This window comes from Camelina sativa, chromosome 19 (genome assembly GCF_000633955.1).
Source record: "Camelina sativa cultivar DH55 chromosome 19, Cs, whole genome shotgun sequence".
Classification (NCBI taxonomy): domain Eukaryota; kingdom Viridiplantae; phylum Streptophyta; class Magnoliopsida; order Brassicales; family Brassicaceae; genus Camelina; species Camelina sativa.
In genome coordinates this window covers 9,233,974-9,255,512 of record NC_025703.1, presented here as the reverse complement: position 1 = coordinate 9,255,512, position 21,539 = coordinate 9,233,974, and the positions used below count along the sequence as shown (strand labels likewise).

The window sequence follows — 21,539 nt, the reverse complement described above, 5'->3', positions numbered from 1 at the left end:
CCCCGGATTCGTTCTCATTTCCTATCAAATGGCGTCTTCAAATTCGCTCATGTACAGCTTGTTCCAGCGAAGCCTCGAGGATCTCATCAAAGGTATACGTCTCCAGCTACACGGAGATTCCTCTTTCATATCTAAATCCCTAGACGAAATCCGCCGCGAGATCAAATTGACGGATCTCTCCACGAAATCCATCGCGTTACAGAAACTATCCTACCTCGCCGCACTCCACGGCGTCGATATGTCCTGGGCAGCGTTCCACGCCGTAGAGGTCGTGTCGTCGTCTCGATTTGGGGATAAGAGGATCGGTTACCACGCCATTGCTCAGTCGTTCAACGATCAGACGCCGGTTCTGCTTCTGATCACGAACCAGCTCCGGAAGGATTTGAATAGTTCGAATGAATACGAGGTGAGTCTAGCGCTGGAGTGTTTGTCTAGGGTTGGAACTGATGATCTAGCTAGGGATTTAACTTCTGAGGTTTTTACGCTCTTGGGGAGTAGTAAGGCTTTTGTTAGGAAGAAAGCTATAGGTGTGGTTTTGAGGGTTTTTGATAAGTACCCTGATGCTGTTAAGGTGTGTTTCAAGCGTCTTGTTGAGAATCTGGAGAGCTCTGATCCTCATATTTTGTCAGCTGTGGTTGGAGTGTTCTGTGAACTCACCACAAAAGATCCCAGATCTTATCTTCCTTTAGCTCCTGAGTTTTTCAAGATTCTGGTTGATTCGAGGAACAATTGGGTTCTGATTAAGGTTCTTAAAATATTTGCTAAGCTGGCTTCGATCGAGCCTAGGTTGGCGAAGAAAGTGGCTGATCCTATCTGTGAACATATGAGGAGGAACGTGGGAAAGTCTTTGCTATTTGAGTGTATTAGAACAGTAGTGAGTAGCTTGAGCGATCAGGAAACAGCTTTGAAACTTGCGGTTGCAAAGATTAGGGATTTTCTTGTGGACGATGATCCGAATCTCAAGTATCTTGGTCTTCATGCCTTGTCGATTGTTGCTCCAAAGCATTTATGGGCAGTTTTGGAGAACAAAGAAGCTGTCGTCAAGGCTCTGAGCGATGAGGATCCAAATGTTAAACTTGAGGCTTTGCATCTTTTAATGGCAATGGTGAATGAAGATAATGTGTCTGAGATCTCCCGTATTCTTATGAATTATGCTCTTAAGTCTGATCATTTGTTCTGCAACGAGGTTATAGCTTCCGTTCTACTCGCATGCTCCCGGAACTCATATGAGATCATAGTTGACTTTGATTGGTATTTGTCTCTTCTAGGTGAGATGGCTAGAATCCCATATTGTCAAAGAGGGCAAGAAATTGGGCATCAGTTGATTGATATTGGTATGAGGGTCAAAGATGCTAGACCGGAGCTAGTTAGAATTTCTCGAGCACTGCTTATTGATCCTGCATTGCTTGGTAATCAGTTCTTGCACCCTATATTGTCTGCTGCTGCTTGGGCTTCAGGGGAATATGTCGTATTCTCTAAGACTTCTTATGACATTGCAGAGGCGCTTCTGAAACCACGTACGTCACTCTTACCGCCTTCAATTAGAGCAATCTACATACATTCCACTTTCAAAGTTCTCGTCTTCAGTCTCAAGGCGTACTTCTCAGCCCAGGAATCCACTTCCTCGCCCTTGGTTGAGGAGTCTACTAGCTCTGTTTCTTCACCGGTGAATGCTTTCACATATAAATCTATATCGAGTCTGGTGAATATGATTGAGCTAGGGCTGTGGTCGTTGTCTGGGACCCTGGACGTTGAAGTGCAAGAGAGAGCTAAGAACGTTCTAGGATTCACCGGTATGATAAAGCACAAAATAGCCGAGGAAGTAACAGCCCAAGGGAGTGAAATAGAGGCTTCTAGAGCTGTAGCATTCATGGAAGATGTCTTCTCAGAGGAGCTTGGCCCTGTTTCTTTAACTGCACAGGAAAAAGTTCCCTTGCCGGATGGGTTAGGGCTGAAAGAGAATCTTGAAGATCTACAAGAGATTTGCGTAGAATTTCTCAAACCAGTTGTGGACTCAAATTCGAATTCGTTTTCATCCTCAGAGAAAATCAGCTTCTCTGTTGCTAAACTTAGAATCAGTGATCAACAAGAAGTCTCATCATCTTCATCCCATCCGCCTGAATCTGCATCCTTACTTGCGGAACACAGAAAACGCCTTGGCCTGTACTACCTTTCCTCTCAGAAGAGCGAAGACCACAATGATAGCAATGGCAATAACAGCACGCTGAACGATTACCCACCAGCGAATGAGATATCAGCGGACTCATTTAACCTCAAGAAGAAGATGAACCAATCAAAACCGAGACCTGTAGTGGTGAAACTGGACGATGGAGATGACTTAAAGATGAAGCCAGACGCTAGTATTAATGATGAACCTCTGTCTCGTGCGATCCAGACAGCTCTAATGGGGAAAGGGAAGGAGAAGGAAAGAGAAAAAGACAACCACGAGAGAAGTCTTGATTCAGGGATCAAAGAACAGAGCTCGAGAAAAGAGAGAAGAAGACGAAAAAGAAAAATGGAGAGAAAAGTAGTAAGCATAGATCACGACGACGATCTGACAAGGATGCAAGTGCAGCGAAACCAGTCGAAATCGTAGATTTTCTCTTATGAGTACTAACTACTAACTAGTTGGAGTTTGTGTCTCAGACCAGACTGGTTGGTGTGTTCTTTTGTACAGTGATTTTCATGTACCCATAATTGATTCTTTTGTGTTTATGAAATATATTATCTAATTATTACGCCAACCTATATCAACAACAACCAGAATAAGATAAGCAAAAATTAAAAATAAGATGCGTACAAAGCATCACCACACATTGTTATTCGCGAAGCGTACAACTTACTTAACTCTACTACAATACTTAATAACATCCTTAAACACACACACAACAAAAGTAAAACTCATAGCATATATAGAATGAGTCATTCTGAATGACCATAAACATCAAACGGTTCTTTGATTATTCAACACCTTGGGATGGCGAGTCTGCAATGGTTAGAGACTTTACGAGCGTTGGGAGTGCTTACGAAGCGACGGAGGCTAGGGTTTCTCATGTAACCACATAGGCATGGCTTCTGCTCTTTGAGCCTAGCACAGCACAACGCCGATGGTGGAGAAGACGACGTTATCGCCGCTGCACATGGGCTTAGTTGCATTGGCGAGCATGTCACGGATTCAGCCGCGGGAAGTAGGACCACTAAGAGGACCGCCGCGAGGGCAAAAACGGAAACCCATGTGGCCTTCATCATCACCATTTTTCTTTCTTTTGTTTGTATTTTGAGTTGATAGAAGTTTGTTTTAGTGTGTTTGTGGTTTTTGTGTGTGTAATCTCTTCCTATTTATAGAGTGGGAAAGTGAAACGCTTTTTCTTATTTTATTCTACTTTATTTAGTAGTTTCTATATTTTTATTAAGAAGTACATACGTATATGGATTACAATTACAGATATTTTTCAAACTATTATTATGCACTTGCTTATAGTGCGGCCTATTATTATACGTGTATGGAATATCTAAGAGTATCAATGCGGGGTTTCTCATCGTAGACTATGTTATTTCTACCCACCTGACCAGACCAGACTATGGATGCAACTTAATTTAAAATTTTAATTAGATAGTAGAGCAGTTCGTGGTGATTTTATTGTGTTGTAGATGCTGCAATGGGTCTAATTTCTTGAGTAATAGTTTTTACAAATGTTGTTATCATGCATGTCATCCAGATTTAAACGGGCTGGAATACGATTTGTAAATCATCACTGTTGAGCTAATATATATTTTGAATATTGCGTAGAAATAAACAAAATAAAANGTGTTTTGGTGTGTTTGTGGTTTTTGTGTGTGTAATCTCTTCCTATTTCTAGAGTGGGAAAGTGAAACGCTTTTTCTTATTTTATTCTACTTTATTTAGTAGTTTCTATATTTTTATTAAGAAGTACATACGTATATGGATTACAATTACAGATATTTTTCAAACTATTATTATGCACTTGCTTATAGTGCGGCCTATTATTATACGTGTATGGAATATCTAAGAGTATCAATGCGGGGTTTCTCATCGTAGACTATGNATCCAATAGGCTGGTGGAATATCTAAAGAGTATCAATGCGGGGTTTCTCATCGTAGACTATGTTATTTCTACCCACGTGACCAGACTAATTTAAACATTGCGTAGAAATAAACGAAATAAAATGAAAAAATATAAATATTGTGGACAAGAACCCTAGTGATTGTTTGTCCAAAAAAAAAAAAGACATTAATAGGTAAATGGGGGAAAGAATTCGAATAATGAGGTTACTGATTTCTTAACTATATTCATTTGTTTTTAGTGATTTTTTTCTCGTCAACGTTTTTAGTCTTTTATTCATTGTATTGGTGCTTACTTTTTGCTCCCTCCTTTTTTTTTCTTTTAGTGGAAGTAGCACCACAAATTGAGATTAAATATTTAGAAAACTATAAATAAACTTCTCTCTATTTGTGGACCAAAAAGTAACTAATTGATAAGATTGAATATTTTGAATATTTTCACTAAAAAAGCGCACAACAAGTAAGATATATTCATCAATATAATGAATATTTTTTTTTTATAATATGGGTTTATAGAAAAAGGAATTTAACAAAAGAAAAAAAGAAGGTAGGGTCGAAGTGGATGACTTAGGAGGCGAAGAGGACTTTTCGGTGATGGTACTTGTGTCGTCCCAATATTTATTGCCGTCTCCTTTTAACGTCCTGATGATGGAGAAATATGCATATGGTATGGAAATGTCTAAACCTAATTAAAAGTAAAACAACATAACAATCAATTACTAGTAATTTTATATACAAAATGATGATTTTGAGATGAAGCGTGCGTTTGGGGATACGTGTGAATAATCATTGCCACAATCACTCATTGAACATTCTTTTTTTTTTTTTTTCTTTTGGCACAGTTATAGTAATTTTAATGAACAGATCATATTCTTTTTGGTGTAACATTTATATGGAAGATTAGCTATTGTATTTCCTGTGGTAACAAGATTTTGCAAAATGGCATTCATAACAATTCATAAAAGCTACAAACAGAAGATAAATAGCTAAACGACCAAGAAGAGTACATCTCATATTCCCATCCATGTAAAACGATTGTTCACGAAAAAATTGCAAAACTATTGGAGTACAACAACTCAACCCATGTTTATTTTTGTGTGTGGTGCGATTAGATTTGTCTTTGGATGAAATAATACTATAATGTAAAATACAAACGAACAATATGAAATGAATTTATAAATTTTATATTTACATTTGTTTGGTACTAGTAATATATAAGAATGGCAATAAAAAGAAATTATGCATGTAAGTAATATGTAACTAGATATATATTATATAGAGAGTAGAGGTATTAGATTCATTTATCATAACCCAATTAAGACCACTTGCGGAAACATAAAACTAAATGGAGAACATGCAATGTTTGGTGTGTAGCTCACATAAAATATGTTCACACGTTGGTTGGTTGTTGTTGTTGAAGCTCATACAAACATGTGTCTTCGACTTTGAGGTTTGAAGTATGAAAAGATCACCACAGAGAAACAAGGCTAAAAAAATAGTATTGATCGAGTAAGAAGCTGGGACGGTGGGTCCAAAACATCGATCGTGATAGCTTTAAGATCCTCACGCCTAGTGAGTAATTTCCGTTTGTTATTATTGCTCTCCTTAGAGGTAAAATATATATTTATATAAATGTTTTTATAGTTCTAGCGTATGAAATATGTCATGTAATATATACATTAATACACACATAAGGAGTAAAGTATATAATTAGGCAGAAATGTAGTAGTGTTATTTTTTCCGTTGACTTTTAGAAGAAAAAAAATTGTGGTTTTTAGTTGTTGGTTTGTAGAAACTAGAAAGAATGCAGAAAATAAAATAAAAAGAAGGAGAATCACATTTGTTAGAAACAATTATTTTGTAGATTGCTGACTTTTTTAAAAATAATTTTCCAAATCTATACTATTAAAAGAGAAATTTTTTTAATAAAAAGACATAGGGTTAGAGATTATTACAATGAAATGCCACTCAAATTAGAATAAAGATATGTAATTCTTGAAGCGAAACAGATTGATATTAATTGGAGCCAAACAGATTGATAGTCCTTAGTTATAATAGCTGAACAAAAATTAAATGATACTAACACATAAAAATCGTGTGCAATTAAATCCTACCATAAAAAGCAGAAAGATTTATTAGATTAGGAAAAACATAATAAAATCAGCATCCCTAAAAATTGCAAACTACCTTACCTAATATCTAAATAATTAATTTCAAATCATTGGTCTTCAAATCTTGAGTACGCAAATATATTCGAATGAGGAAATAATCCAAACGGGTTCAACATCTTTTTTAGTCGAAAATAATATAGATCATATATTCAAAATCTCATATATTTAATATCTACTATAACTACAAGATCAAAATACTAAACATATTCTTCATATCATCGATAATTCAAATTGCAACATTTATGAGATGCGAAATTCATGTATTGTTTCCAAATCCGTATAACTTGCAACCTAATAACAAGGTAATATTACCAAATTATTAGACAACCTGTGTTTTTCAAACAAACTTTCATATTTATATTAATAATATGATTTAGATAATACTCATAATCTTAGGAAAATATTCCATCAGTGAAACCAAATATTAAGTAATAGCAAGATTGTATAAAGATTTATTCTTATCAAAACTAAAAAATATCTATGAATCGGCCAACTTTTGTTTTTTTTGTATAAATATTGCAGTAATCATCTTCAATTCAAAAAAACTCTCAAATCTCTTTTACTCCAAAACACAAACTTACTCTCAAACGAAAGAGAACTTTGATTTACTACAAAATATCAAATCGAAAAAGTAAAACAGGATGTTCTTTATTTTGTTTTCTTTGTTAAATCTTTTTTTTTTTCAGTTTAATCTCTCTTTTAGTATATAATTGTTTGTTCTTTTGACTAATAGCGACGATGTGTTTTTTATGTAGGGCTTGAAGTTCACATCGGTGGAGAACCATAAGGAGTTGCCTCCAGCTAATACAAGGTCAGAAGTTTAAACTTTATTATTTAGAGAGTATAATAGATGCTAATTTTCACAAAATATTATAATGGTTATCTAAACTTTCTAAATATAGGTCAAGAACATAAAGGTTGGTGGAATAACAAGACAATAGATACATGAAGGTACCAATATATGAATGAATTTAATATTTTTTAGCCACACATGATTTAATAATCTCCTTTATAAAACGAAAGTACATAACATTGTTTTGTAGACTAAATAATTTTAATAAGTTGGTTACAAATAGGTTATATATTAATTGGTTACAAGTTAAATATTAGGTGCAAGCTTAATTTATTTTCAGAAGATGTTATTACTAGAGCATGTTGTTTCCAAAAATCTTAAAGAGAATATTCTAAAAAATTATTTTATATCATCTAACTTACCATATTAATTTCTTTTATTAAATTATTCATCAAAGAAAATCTTTTGATATCTAAATTAACATATTAATTTTTTAACTATCATTATACTTCACCTCTCATTTTTATATATGAGTCTATTTTGTATAACAAATAAATTATCATATTATTTATTATAATTAAAAAATAATTTTATTTCCGGATATACCATAAGTTGAATTTTTAAAAACAAATATAAATTGTTCAATCTATAAAATATTCAAGCTTTAGTAATATTATTCTTTAAAAATAATATCTATTGAATTAAAAAAAATTACTGAGTAACGGGTCAAAACTTAAATATTTAAATTCAATTTCATATTTTTTTTGTTGAATTTTATAATTTTATATTATATAATAAACATTAAATAATTTATTTTGAAATATTTTTAAAATGTTGAAACTTGATATAAAAGTTAGAAACTATAAACACTCTAAATTGATTTGTTATAGCAATGTCAATAATATGTCACTATAATATGAAAGAATTCCAAGAAACCAAGTATATTAAAAAAATATATAACAATATATTAAATTACTCATAATATAATAACTCGCTTTTAAAAAACCAAATTTACAAAATTATGTTTTATAATGACATTCAAGACATGATGTAGAATACACATTGTTGAAATAACTTCACATATATAAACTAATACAACATATTAAAATTTTATTTTAAAATATAAAATATTCAAAATTTTGTATAAAATAAAATTTAACCATTGTTATAGCACATGTACTTATCTAGAATCATTAACAATATAAAATTTACAAAATAAGTGTCTTTTTTAAAGACATCATATTTAGCATATGATTTTATTACATAATGTTTTATCCCAAAAAAACTTTTAAAAACAATCACATAAATTATATTTTATATAAAATTACAATATAAATAAAATAAATTTCAACCCGTGTTGAGCACGGGTCTTAATCTAGTACTTATATATGTTTGCAGGCGGTAAAAAGAACAAATGTTGTTACTACATATGATGTGAAAGAGAAACATGAAGAAGTTATTGATTCTAAACAATTACACTAATTGATTGTGTTTAGATTTTATATATAGAGGAAAACATCTAATTATATATTAGATTTGTTTATCCATCCCCACATATACCGTAGGTATATATATATGTGTGGTATAAAAAATCAAAATGTTAATAATATATTTTATTAAAAAAATTTGAATTGTAAATTCACATTTTTGTTTCTTTTCATTTAATTTGTAAGCTATTTAAATTGTGGCGATCAGACAAAAGAAAACATATGGCTAGAATTGCCTATAGAAACTGATAGGAACAAATAATCTTAAAGCAAATTTTGAAAGATAATTGTAAATTCAAATAATATAAGGAAATCAAATTTAATTCTACCACATAAGTAGAACTTATCATACCAACTAAAAAGAAAGAATCCCCTAATCTTCGTGAACCATATAATGCGATTTCATATAATCTCCCTAATTAGATTTGAACAGCCATAATTACTGTAACTGTGATAATGCATAAGGATAAATTTCATGAATAAATACCAATGAATAAAGGATATCATATGATATATAGTTAGATATACTATGAAATATGCTATTTTCAATAAGAATAAATAAGTCAAACTACAATATGATATATAAATTATGTTTGGGTTTCTCCCAAACAAGACTTCAGGAATTTTCTTGTGAAAAAAGTGAAACTTAAACGAGTTTCGATTCTTTTTCCACATTAATCTATAAAATTTTGGGTACGTAATATGCTGAAAATATTATATATATATATAGCTATATTTAATTTTCAAAATGTAATTTGAGTAAGTACAACTTTGGAAGGGATAAATACCTATTTTAGGACAATTGTTTCAAAAATTGGGTATGTTTAAAAATTACAGAGTTTGAGACTATCAAAACAGAAAATAATCTTACCCGATCTCTTTAAACATATTTTATAGATCATTAGTGTCAGAAATTACGTTTGTATACAACTTCCATCCAGTTTGGACAATTAACTTGAAGTTATTTTTAATTAATATTTGGATAATAAATAAAAAAGACATATTTATAGATTAGAATTGTTTTTTGAAACGTCTGTTACCCACGGGTTTTGCAAATTCAGCAAGACAAATGCAGATATTGCTCATGTGGTTTTTGGAGAACCGGTTTTTTACGAGTAAAAATAGCAAAATCGTTACGAGGTAGGCCTATCAATGTGGGTTTTCCCAACTAGACAATTTAGGTAATCCAATTTGGTTAATCTTTATAACCGATCACTTCGATTCACATTTGATTTGGATCCATCATCGTGTCGATCCAAATGTTATGGTGAAATCAATTTTGATCCAAAACCACAATTATAAGATAGAAAAAACATAACATGTATGGGACGTGACGAGTTTTTCTGTCCAGAAATAAACATAATTTTCGCTTATTTTTTAATGTAGTTGTTTCTGCCAATAACAAAACTGACCTGATCCTACTTTTTGCATAAAACAAATAGAATATTGTACTGGTACGAGTTTAGATTATAAATGTTAATAATATTTGTTAAAAATATGTTTACAAACATAATTTCACACATACATAATATATTGTAGACCTGATAAATAACTTTAATTCTTGAAATCAATTCCGCACATACGTGCGAGTCAAAATCTAGTATAATTTTAAACAAAATTATTGTATAATAATAAACCTGTGGCTATTGACAATTTTGATATAAATTATAATTATTAAAACAAAATAGATAGTCCAATTATTTAATTGGAACTTTAACAGAAATCTACATCTATTAAGATTTTCACGCCGCACCCGTCACACTCACCACCACTACACCTACCAATTTTGACAAAACAAAAAACACTCTGCTAGTGAAAAAACCAATGAAGAAATTATAACAGCCGCAGGTTAAACATTTTTGCCCACATCGAAATAGAAACAACTTATTGTGATTTACAAGCTCTGTGAATTCGTTTTGTGTGTATATGTATGTGTTTCAGACACAACTCAATGAGATGAATCATCATCCTACATATATTTGGTACTCTTGGGGGCAAAAAAGTTACAAAGCTTGTAGATTACAAAAGCTACAATGCTCCTACATACAGCCATTCTAACACAAACAACAAAATTCAGGACCAATGTCTAATTGCCGCATCAAACCCAAAAACCATCATTAAACTTGAGATCGACATACTATAAGATAAAGATAAGGGGCCTAAGTAGACTGAAGGAAATTTACTAAGCAAGATCATTCCACTGAAGATATCCTCCGTGACCGCCTTCATCTGTAAACTCGTAGACAGCACCCGACGCTGCCAACAAAACCACCAGTATTAGACTTAGTTTATGTTTGAACAATGAAAGATGCAAGAAGGAGCTACAAGTCATGCATCCTTTAACAGGTAATTATGCAAGATGAAGAAACTAGAGACTATTACCTCTGTAGCCACCTTGAACAGGATCATCAGCCAGTAGAAGTGGAGTGTCTAAGTCGATGAATCTGTAAATTACATCTCAACTTGCTAGATTTATGATGGTGATGGTTACATTAGCAAGAAATGTGGTGTTTACATATTAAATATACCTGAAACTCCCAATGCCTGCAGCAAGGTGACCAGAGAAACCCATTGCTAGTCTGGTCTCAACCATTCCCCCTATCATAAGCTCAATTCCAGATGATCTAGCCAATTCAATTACCTCGAGGGCCTCGAGGATTCCGGTTTTGGCGAGTTTGATGTTAACAACATCTACGATACCACCTTCTATGATTTTCTTGAGATCAGTCAAGTCTCTGCAACTCTCATCTGCTGCAACAGAGACTCCAAATCTGTTCTTTGCAGTTCGAGTCACGTGACTGAGACCTTCCCAATTGTCTCTGTGGACGGGTTGTTCAAAGAGAACCGGTGTAACCTTCATTTCTGGGCAAAAAAAATCACAATACTTTAGGTTTTGTTCGAGAAAGGTCCGCTAACAATATCCTTATAAAAACCTCTAGCGTTCAAGACCTAAAAGAGAAGATCCACAAATGATTCATAAAACCTTTTTACCATGAAGCTTCTGGAGAACTTCAACAGCTTCCTCTGTTTGATAACCCTCATTGGCATCTAGAATGAAGGAACAAGTAGGGTGGACTGCACGTATAGCCTGGAGAACTTCTATGTCAGCCTTAAGATTCTTCCCCACCTTGAGCTTCAAGGTTTCAAAACCTTGTTTCCTATACTTAAGAGCCAAAATCGAAGCTTCCGCCGGAGTAACTATCGGAATCTGAGCATAAACCAACACAAACATCATTAAGACCCACATCTATGAAAACACACACAAACATTCAATACTTGAGTAGTTTTCAAAAAAAAATTAACATTCTACAAACAACTCAAAACCTATAAGTGCAGAGTTAACACATATAATCTAAGTAAGACTCAATTGTTATTTTACTTTTGGAGCAGCTCTCAGTAAGTATAAACTTTACGAGTCACACAGAAAATAAAACAGAGAATTGTACCAGCAAATGAGCTAAGGTAAGAACCGAACTGTAATGTCGGTGGTAATAGTACTTGAAGCTCCACCAAATAGTTTCCACAATGGCACTCCTACACTCTTAGCTGCTGCATCAATCATAGCCATCTCCATCCCACCTCTTACCTAAACCCCATTTCAGAACTTTACTTATTTTATTCTTCCTTGTGAGCAAGATCAAAGCCAAATGTAGTAAACCCAAAATTCCCAAACTTGAACTTAAAAATTCAAGCTTTTTTAGGAATGCTTAAATCACAATTAATGTGTAACTGAGCTTACAGAGGCGAATTGATGACCAGGGAGTAATCTCCCGATCTCATGAAGAACACCACCAAGTCTCATCTCCGGTAACTCCCTCATGAACTCACAAGCTTCCCGCGCTTTTACCAACGCCGTTATCTGATCCTCCGCCGTTACCGACGGCAAAATCGGAGCTTCTCCCCAGCCGACACACCCATCTCCAAGCTCGACACGAATCGCAACGTTACTGACCGAATCAAGCCGTGAGGAAGCGATCGTGAAAGGTGAGATCAGAGGCACGTTCAGCTCTCGATTCTCTGCTTCACGCACCCTTACCGTGAAATTCTCCATCAGGGTTTTGAATCCATACGCCGCCGACATAACAGGGATCGGAGATCTCCGCGAATTTTGGAATTTAAGGGTTGAACTTGAATTGACGAGTGAAGAAGAAGACGATACTATCGAAAACATTTTGCTTTTTTAGGCCTTTAGAACTAATTTAGGGTTTAAATAGTCTCACTTTTGAAATTCTTATATTTTAATTATCAATTTATTTTTTAATTAAATTTCTTCGTCCACCAAAAATCTATAAAAATGCGGACAATTGAACCCAGTACCTTGATTTCTTCGTCCACCAAAAATCTATAAACCATTTTGCCATTTTAGTTTCTTTGTCGTAATGTGTCGTAATATGAAACGTTAAATATTTATATATATATGTTCTAAAATTTATAAAATAATAAAAAATAAAATAATTTTTTATGTTCATTATTTTTTTGAGTTCAGGTATACCCGAATAACCCGAACTCGTACTGGTAATACCTGAACCCAACCCAAAAGTACAAATAACCCGAACGGGTTCTATATACCTAAACCCGAAAATCCGAAAACCCGAACCCGATCGGGTTCGGAAACCCAAATGTCCAGGGCTACTTTACTTTATTTAAGTAAATTTTTTAGTAAAAGACAAATGTGAAATATTTTTTAAAATTTCATCTATTTTTGTAAAGTGTTTTTTTTTTCTTCAAATAAATACCAGAAAAATTACACACCAAAAATAACATGGGAATAAAAAGAAGAAAGTTACTATAATGACATATGCAAGAAGAAGCCAAGAATAGATGATAAAATAATGTGAGGCGTTTGAATTGTTTAATTAGAGACATGAAGATGAAGAAATAGAATGGGAGAAGGAAGAAGGGCAAAACCATTCCCATTCTTTGCTTCTTGAGTATGTGTTTGTTATTACCTTTGTTACCAAGTCTAGAACCTCTCTTTCTTCTTATATTTGTTGCAATTTCACATCTACTCCAAGTGCAAAACATAATAATTTTACATAATCCATCTTTATTACATTCCCTCTTTCTTACCGCATTCATCTTTTTCTTAGCAAAATTCCATCAAATCATGCCGATATATTCAGGATCTTCGGATTCTGAAGACGAAAGAACGTACCATAAAACAACCAAGCTCTTTAGTCGTCAACGATCAGTTCACTCTATATTTGGTGGTGGTCAAGGTATTTATCTCTCTCTCTCTCCCTTTTGCTAAAACAGTAAAACGTTGTATTGGCCGTTCAGTTTGTATGTGAAAATTAAACAGTTAGTATTTGTGATTAACAGTTGCAGATATTTTGCTATGGAGAGAGCCGAAAATAGCTGCAACATTGGTGATAGGAGTGAGCCTCTTATGGTTCTTAATGGAAGTAGTTGAATACAATTTCATAACCTTAGTTTGTCATGCTTCCATGACCTCCATGCTTCTTTTCTTCATCTGGTCCACTGTTTCTGATTTTCTCAATTGGTATGTTTATGATATCTTTGATTAATTAATCTTTCCGAATTCTCGATTTAATCTTTTTGAGAAATCCTAATCAAATAATACAATGCAGGGAAAGGCCAATAATACCGGAAGTGGTCCTAGACGAATCTTCTTTCAGACATTTAGCAACAAGCTTCCATGTTAGATTCAACCAAATCCTCTCTAAGCTTCTTGACATTGCTTGTGGAAGAGATCCTCCACTCTTTTTTCTCGTAAGCTATTCCTTGAATCATTTTTATACATTCATACTTTTGGATTAATTATTAGTATTAATTATATTTCCTCTAAATTGGTTTACAATATATTCAGACAACGATCTCACTTTATATCTTATCCATCATCGGGACATATTTCAACTTTGTGAATCTTCTGTTCGTAGGTAAAGAATTAATAAGTTATACTCAACTTTATTCTACTGTAGATTTAATTTCTATTTAACTAACGAATAATATATATAACTAATGATCGTACGTCATTTTGTTCAGGGTTCGTAACCATGCAGACGATGCCGGTTATGTATGAGATGTACGAGGATGCCGTTGATAGAGTGGCAGGTAAGTTGATGAGGAAGATGAGGAGGCTTTACAGGAAAGTCGACTCGAATGTTCTTAGCAAAATCCCAAGAGGAACTGTCAAAAACAAGAAACTTACTTGAATCTTCTTCATTATAATTGTTTATCATTACTGTATTTACTATATAATTTCAACCCAAACTAATATAAGTACATATCTTTGACTGGTTCTGCGTTTAACGTACTGAGAAAAAGAAGTTAAGATCTGATCGATGATCATCAAATGATATGATGTGAACCTAGCTATAGCCTAGGAAATAAACAGAGTATCCACTTTTGAATCATTATATAGTGTTCAACCATGCATAATTAAACACTATATGAATCGTTATATGACAATGTTATGTAAAATTCTGTAAACTTAAGTAATTATGGTTACAATAGACTTTTTTCTTAATATAGAAAAAAAAAATCAAACTAAAATCCAAACTAGTTTTTGTTTGTAATCCACATTCCACACAAAAAAAGTCGGCTATCGTTTGAAGATGGACGGAATCTCTATTTCGATTGGACCGTACATTCTCATTGCATGTGATATATTAAACACGACAAAATAGTGATTTATGTCTCAACTCTCAGCCACTTAATTTAGAAGGTTTTTTTACATTATCAACTGCTTTGACTTATCTTATATCTACAAAGACTAAAACTATAAGCTCATCATCATCATCGTCTCTCAAAAAACAGAGGAGGAAAAAAGAAAATGGCTATCTTTCTATGTGTTTCACTGCTGCTTCTTGCTTTTGTTGTGTCACTAATCTTTTTCATGAGAAAGATTAGAGAAAACCCAAAATGGAATCTTCCTCCGGGTCCTCCAAGTCTTCCCATCATCGGAAACTTACACCAGTTCGCAGGATTGCCTCACCGATGCTTTCATCATCTATCCATTAAATATGGACCTGTGATGTTTCTTCGCCTAGGGCTTGTTCCAACGGTTGTGATATCCTCGAGTGAAGCAGCTGAAGTTGTTCTCAAAACTCATGACGTTAAATGTTGCAACCGACCAAGAACGGTCACCACGGATTTACTCTCCTACTGTTCTAAGGACATCAGCTTTGCGCAGTACGGCGAGTACTGGCGAGAGATGCGAAAGCTCGCTGTTATCGAGCTTTTCAGCCTTAAAAAGGTTCAATCATTTAGGAATATCAGAGAGGAAGAAGTGGACTTCATGGTGAAGAAACTGTTTCAATCAGCTTCCAAGCAATCTCCTGTGGATCTAAGCAAAACTTTTTTCTCTCTAACAGCAAGCATCATTTGTAGAGTAGCCTTGGGACAGAACTTCAACGAGAGTGATTTCGTAATCGATCAAGAGAGAATAGAGGAACTTGTGAGTGACGCCTTGTTTGTTCTAGGTAGTTTCACTTGCTCTGATTTGTTACCCGGTACAATTGGGAGATTCTTAGATTGGTTGTTTGGAGGAAACAAGAAGATAAACAAAGTGTTTGAAGAGCTTGATGGTTTTTACCAACATGTGATTGATGATCACTTAGCAGGAAGTAAAAAAACAGTGGATTCTACTGCGGATATTGTTGCTCTCTTGTTGGATATGATGGATAAACAAGGAAAAAATGATTATTTCAAGTTCAACATTGATAATATCAAGGCAGTCCTCATGGTAAGAGCTCAACTCTCGCTTCATATATTTCTTTTCTCTTTTTTTTTCGAAAAAAAAAAACTAGGACTACTCTATGGGCTCCGGCTAAGAGCTCAAATCTTGCTTCATTTTTCATTCTCTCTCTTTTTTTTTTTTTTTTTTTTTAAAGGGGAAAAAAAATTAGTAATCTATGTTATTTTTGGGTGATAAAAAGTTTTTATTTTAAACGTAACCTAGTTGGGCTAAATAACTTGGTTCTCCATATAAGTTAATTACTCTACGGTTGATTTTACTTAATTACTGTGTTATAGTAGGTATCGTTTTTCAAACAAACCTTTAACTATATATATTGTATACGGTCCAATTAACTTATTTAAAAATTTTGCTAACCGTAAACTCATATGGCAAACGAAAACGGTTGGAAAATCATGTTTGCATTTGGCGTATACATTTTGTAAGATATTTCTTTTTCAAAAACGTAGTTACAGTCATGCAAACACAAAAGTTAAAACAATGAGGAGCCTCTTTGGTTTCATTTCTATACTAATTATGTCTTAACGATCAGGATGTATTTCTGGCGGGGGTAGATACAGGCGCAATAACCATGATTTGGGCAATGACAGAGCTTGCTAGAAACCCTAGAGTGATGAAAAAAGCACAAGAAGAGATCCGAAACACCCTCGGGCTCGAAAGGGATAGAATCACTGAAGACGACATTGACAAAGTTGATTATTTGAAGCTCATAATCAAGGAAACATTTAGATTGCACCCAGCACTTCCTCTTCTGCTCCCAAGAGAAACAATGTCTCACGTCAAGATCCAAGGCTACGATATTCCTCCAAAAACGCAAATCCAACTTAACGTATGGACGATCGGACGTGGCCCCGATCGCTGGACTGATCCTGAAGATTTTATTCCTGAGAGGTTTACTAATTCTTGCGTAGATTTCAGGGGACAACACTTTGAGCTCTTACCGTTTGGTTCTGGTAGAAGGATTTGTCCTGGGATGCCAATGGCGATTGCTTCCGTGGAACTAGTGCTGTTGAATTTGCTTTACTTCTTTGATTGGAGATTGCCTGAAGGAATGATAAGTGAAGAAGACATAGATATGGGAGAAGCTGGTAATCTCACCATTGTCAAGAAATTACCTCTACTACTTGTGCCTGTTCAACACCATTGATGAGACAAAAGCTTGATGCATTGTTCCACTGGTTAGTATCTATCGGTTCTTTTGTGTATTTATAGTCTTCATTGAAAGTGTACGATTCTAAAAGCTAAGACTTCCTATGAAATATATAGGGATGTATCAATGTATCAAGACATAATGTACAGATCAACATTTAAAAAAGAAATTATAATCTAAGAAAAATTATTGTTATATTTCCTTTAAAAAGTTATTTTGAAATAAAATAAAATGAAAGAAAGACGATAGTAAAATCATAATTTGAAATCTTAATAAAATTTTCGTAATCTAGTTATTAAAAATAATTTTATTGTCTACTTGGATATAAAATTTTAGATGAAATTCTGATTGGTTTATATTTTAAAAAAAATTAGTAATTTTCGTCCATAAATTTATTAGAGAGAGAAAATATTTTTTTAACTAATAATTATCTGTATTTTTTAAAAATCTTAGGTGTTAATTTTTTTTTTAAAAATCAAGTACAAATTATTTTTGATTTGAATAGATTTTTTTTTACTTTTCTAGATTTTTTTATTTTTAATCTGTCAGCGTTTTTTATTTTTAATTAATTATATTTATTTAATTAATTAATTAATCTTAATTAAATTTTTTAATGACAATTGAATGTAATTTTTTACATATTTTACTGTTAGTTTCATATTTGTATTTCTCAATTAATATAGTAGGATGGTAATATATATGTATCGAGAAACAATAAAATATATATTCATTGGTTCTAAAATATTATATCACTATCACATTCCTAAAATGCTATAACCCGTTTTTTTTGTTTTTTTACAACAATGTTCATACTTATTATATCTTAGTTTTAAAAAATATTTGCCAAAATTCAAAATGGAAAGATATATTTAAAGATAATCTCCTTAAGCTATAAAATACATTCTATAAAGAAAAAGTAAATTGAAAGCGAAAGACAAAATTGGTTAGAATATATCAAAATAACGTTTCACCCTTTATCTATATGGATAAATACAAAAAAATTGTCCAAAAATACCAAACCTTTTAAAATAGATACAAGTCTTCCTACAAAATTGTCAAAGAGATATTTTGTGATTTAGACAATGACAATGTTGATAATGATTAGGAGTTTAAACTTTTGTTTTAATTTTAACCAATAAATCCTCAAATTGTAACTCAAAAAAAATGGAAGACTTCCTGACCATTTATCTCCCCTTTGACATCAACTACTCTGAAGTCTGACCCAAAAACTCAATCTTCCTTTTATTCCAAGATCTGAAAACCTGAATGGAACTGTACCCAAAAATCGAAGTTTGAAACTTAGCCGGTTTACACTGTTTACGTCGTCAAAATATGGGGTATAGTATTGTTGTTAAAATAATTTTGTTAGAAAATTAGGCACTTATTAAATCAAACAGTTTGATATCTTTTGGTAAAAAGATGATGATAGTTTGGTATCTTTGGCAGTGATATATTGTTGACAAAAAAAAAAGACTATACCCTTTTTCATATAATTTTTTTGCATAGATAATTCATATACACGTTTTGAAGATTATATTGGATCAATACACTTTTTCCGAAGCTTTTACATCGAAAGTCCTTTGATATAAGAATTTTATTTTTGTTACCCAAAACCAAAAAAGAATTTGATTTTTGTAGTCAAATTTGTACAGACAAGAAAAATGGAGTCCACGTGAGATAGAAGAGAGAGCGTCTTTATACTACCTCCTCATGGCTCATGCGGCCAAACCCGTTAATTTGGTATTTCTCTTCTTCTTTTTAGATTGTTTGATAAAACCTCCCTAATTTATCATTTATCATTTATCAATGACAAATAATTAAGCAGTACATAATTATTTCGACGAAATTACTTGTCCAATAATTTTCTTATGTATTTTGGAAACAAGTGTCATGAACGATCACTTAAAATATTAACCACTATAATGCAAACCAAAAAATTTAAAAAGAAAAACCTACAAGGCAAATCAAGCTGATATATAACTTAATATATACATTATATCACGGTAGTTGTCTATTCTCACCCTAGTTTAGAACTTAGAATGGTCAGAAAACCCTTATTTAATTTCAACTAAGTTTAATTTCCTTGAAAAACCCTAAACTAGACTATATATGTTTTTTGTTTTTTGTTTTTTTTTGACAAACGAACTATGTATGTAATTTATCAATATTGACAGAAAAAATGAAAAAAAAAACTACAAATTTTCTTAGGGTAATAACCATAAACATATATAATTTTTTTATATAGCCTGGCCTCGAACTTCAAGTTTTGTATATTAAAAGAATCAACTAATAATATATACTGGATCTAAAGAACTTCAAGTAACATAGCCGAGAGGACACAACTCGAACTTCAATTTGAAATTATAAAAGCATCAACTAATAATATATACTGGATCTAAATCAGAATTACGCAGTCAAATGTGTTTATTAGAAGGGAATAATAGACTAAAATGGGTGACTCGGTATTTTGCAGTCTTTTTATTTAAATGTAAATCTGTATAATCAACGAATAATTTTATCAAAAGTCATTGGCCACTATACGAATTTATCGGCTATAAATAGTAGGAAAGCTTTTCACGTTAAAGAACTTAACCTCATCCACATTAACTTAAAAGAAAGAGAGATGGTGAGACAATTGGAAGATGTAATGAGCATGGCTACAACAACAACACATTTCGATGCTAGCTATCTGTTTCATGTTGTGTTCTTGGCTCTGATCGGCTGTTGTGTCCTCTCGGCTATGTTATTCTCTTGCGCCGATGGAGTTTCCAACAACAAATCCAATTCGGCAAACACTACCGGTGGCGGAGGTTGTGGGGGCGGAGGTTGTGGGGGCGGCGGTTGTGGGGGCGGCGGTTGTGGGGGCGGTGGTTGTGGTGGAGGTTGAGAAATTTCATTCGTCTTCGTCGGGAAAAAAAACACAGAACATTGGACCATTTTACTTTCGTATTATCGTTATGTAAATAGATCCCTTATTTGTAGTACTGTGTAAGCATAGATTGTGTTTTTTCTTGTATATACAAAGAAATACTATTTCTTTCCAATTCCATCTTCAGTTAAACTGTTAATTTGATGAACTGACGATTAAAAATTCAGAACAAACATCTAATGATAAGCCCCAAACAAAAATTATACTAAAATTTATTTTTTTCTTCAGTCATTTTCATTCTGAACCAGAGAGTAAACATATCCAAATCCCATATTGAAACCTTTTAATCTTCCAACTTCGAAGAGATTCATAATTCTAAGAAAGCGTTGACTAAGTCTCATGGGCCCTAACAGACACCAGGTGCAGAACCAAGGTTCATGTCTTCATCTGATAAACTAAAATAAGAGTTACCATCAAAGATTCTTCATGGATTCGAAACCCGTACCGGATCAATTGATTGCCAAAAAAGAGACGATCCTAGAGATTATTTGGTGAGACAAAGAAGAAAAGCGCTGAACGGGAAAAGGTTTTTTTCAGGCGCTGATGGCATCTGATTCTTTAGACCTTCTCATCTTTGCTTGTAGTTTCTGCATAAAAGCTGGATTGGCTTGGAGTCTCTGTTTTACATATGATGTTCTTATGTCCTCAGCAATCTTGTTCGCTTTCGCAGATTCCTCTATCAAACCGTAAAGAGTTCTCAAGCAGTCTTTCCTGTTTTCCTCTCGGTGTTCAAACCTGTGACAGGACAAAAACATTTCATGATCAAACATTCTTGTCTCGTAAAAAAAAAAAAAGCTTTAGTTTATAGTTATATACCTCTCACTGGTGATTGTAAGCTCGTCTTTCCCCGAATGGTATCTTTTCCCCACAAGTTCCCTTAGCCTTCGAGCCTGATGCTTTGAGAGCCCGAGCTCTTTCACTGTAACAGACATTTTAACTTTCCTGTTCTTTGGATGCCATGCATCGCCTCCAGGAGCAAAAACTATCCTCGATTGCCACCTGAGGATTGGGCCTTTACCGGGGGGATCATCCAAGTCGGTATTCCTATCGGAAGCATCCGTTTCACCAAATTGGGGAGGACCCTCAGCTTCCATTTGATCTCCATACTGAACTACCATCTCATCTTCGAATTCCTTAAAAAGCTCATAAGCTGCTTCGGGCTCAAGCTCACCTCTTTCACACATATCCCCGAGCTCATTAAACTT

At 33.4% G+C, this 21,539-nt stretch overlaps 6 protein-coding genes and 1 pseudogene across 6 annotated transcripts in view; 4 read left to right on the top strand and 3 right to left on the bottom strand.

Moving 5' to 3' along the window:
* On the top strand, positions 8-2,744 carry LOC104765687 (annotated as a pseudogene).
* On the bottom strand, positions 2,767-3,320 carry LOC109130724 (non-specific lipid-transfer protein 2-like). The gene has a single exon (XM_019240629.1). The coding sequence runs from the start codon at positions 3,253-3,255 to the stop codon at positions 2,965-2,967; it is 291 nt and encodes a 96-aa protein (XP_019096174.1). The 5' UTR covers positions 3,256-3,320; the 3' UTR covers positions 2,767-2,964.
* On the bottom strand, positions 10,465-12,721 carry LOC104765686 (L-Ala-D/L-amino acid epimerase-like). Its single transcript, XM_010489440.2, has 6 exons — positions 12,275-12,721; positions 12,011-12,121; positions 11,527-11,743; positions 11,064-11,397; positions 10,918-10,979; positions 10,465-10,791 (listed from the first exon to the last, which is right to left on the bottom strand). Exons 1-6 carry the CDS (start codon positions 12,704-12,706, stop codon positions 10,718-10,720), a joined length of 1,230 nt encoding a protein of 409 aa, XP_010487742.1. The 5' UTR covers positions 12,707-12,721; the 3' UTR covers positions 10,465-10,717.
* LOC104765685 (reticulon-like protein B9) lies at positions 13,566-14,795 on the top strand. Its single transcript, XM_010489439.2, has 5 exons — positions 13,566-13,754; positions 13,858-14,038; positions 14,127-14,268; positions 14,366-14,435; positions 14,542-14,795. The coding sequence occupies exons 1-5, from the start codon at positions 13,643-13,645 to the stop codon at positions 14,709-14,711; spliced, it is 675 nt and encodes a 224-aa protein (XP_010487741.1). The 5' UTR covers positions 13,566-13,642; the 3' UTR covers positions 14,712-14,795.
* Positions 15,271-17,600, top strand: LOC104765683 (cytochrome P450 71B2-like). Its single transcript, XM_010489438.2, has 2 exons — positions 15,271-16,243; positions 16,788-17,600. Exons 1-2 carry the CDS (start codon positions 15,332-15,334, stop codon positions 17,400-17,402), a joined length of 1,527 nt encoding a protein of 508 aa, XP_010487740.1. The 5' UTR covers positions 15,271-15,331; the 3' UTR covers positions 17,403-17,600.
* On the top strand, positions 19,644-20,458 carry LOC104765682 (chorion class high-cysteine HCB protein 13-like). Its single transcript, XM_010489437.2, has one exon. The coding sequence runs from the start codon at positions 20,029-20,031 to the stop codon at positions 20,290-20,292; it is 264 nt and encodes an 87-aa protein (XP_010487739.1). The 5' UTR covers positions 19,644-20,028; the 3' UTR covers positions 20,293-20,458.
* Positions 20,630-21,539, bottom strand: part of LOC109124822 — a gene marked incomplete in the record, with an annotated part of 8,930 nt that continues 8,020 nt past the window's right edge. Inside the window, 2 exon segments of the mRNA XM_019241598.1 lie at positions 20,630-21,069; positions 21,151-21,500. Coding sequence (XP_019097143.1) covers positions 20,868-21,069; positions 21,151-21,500 — 552 coding nt within the window.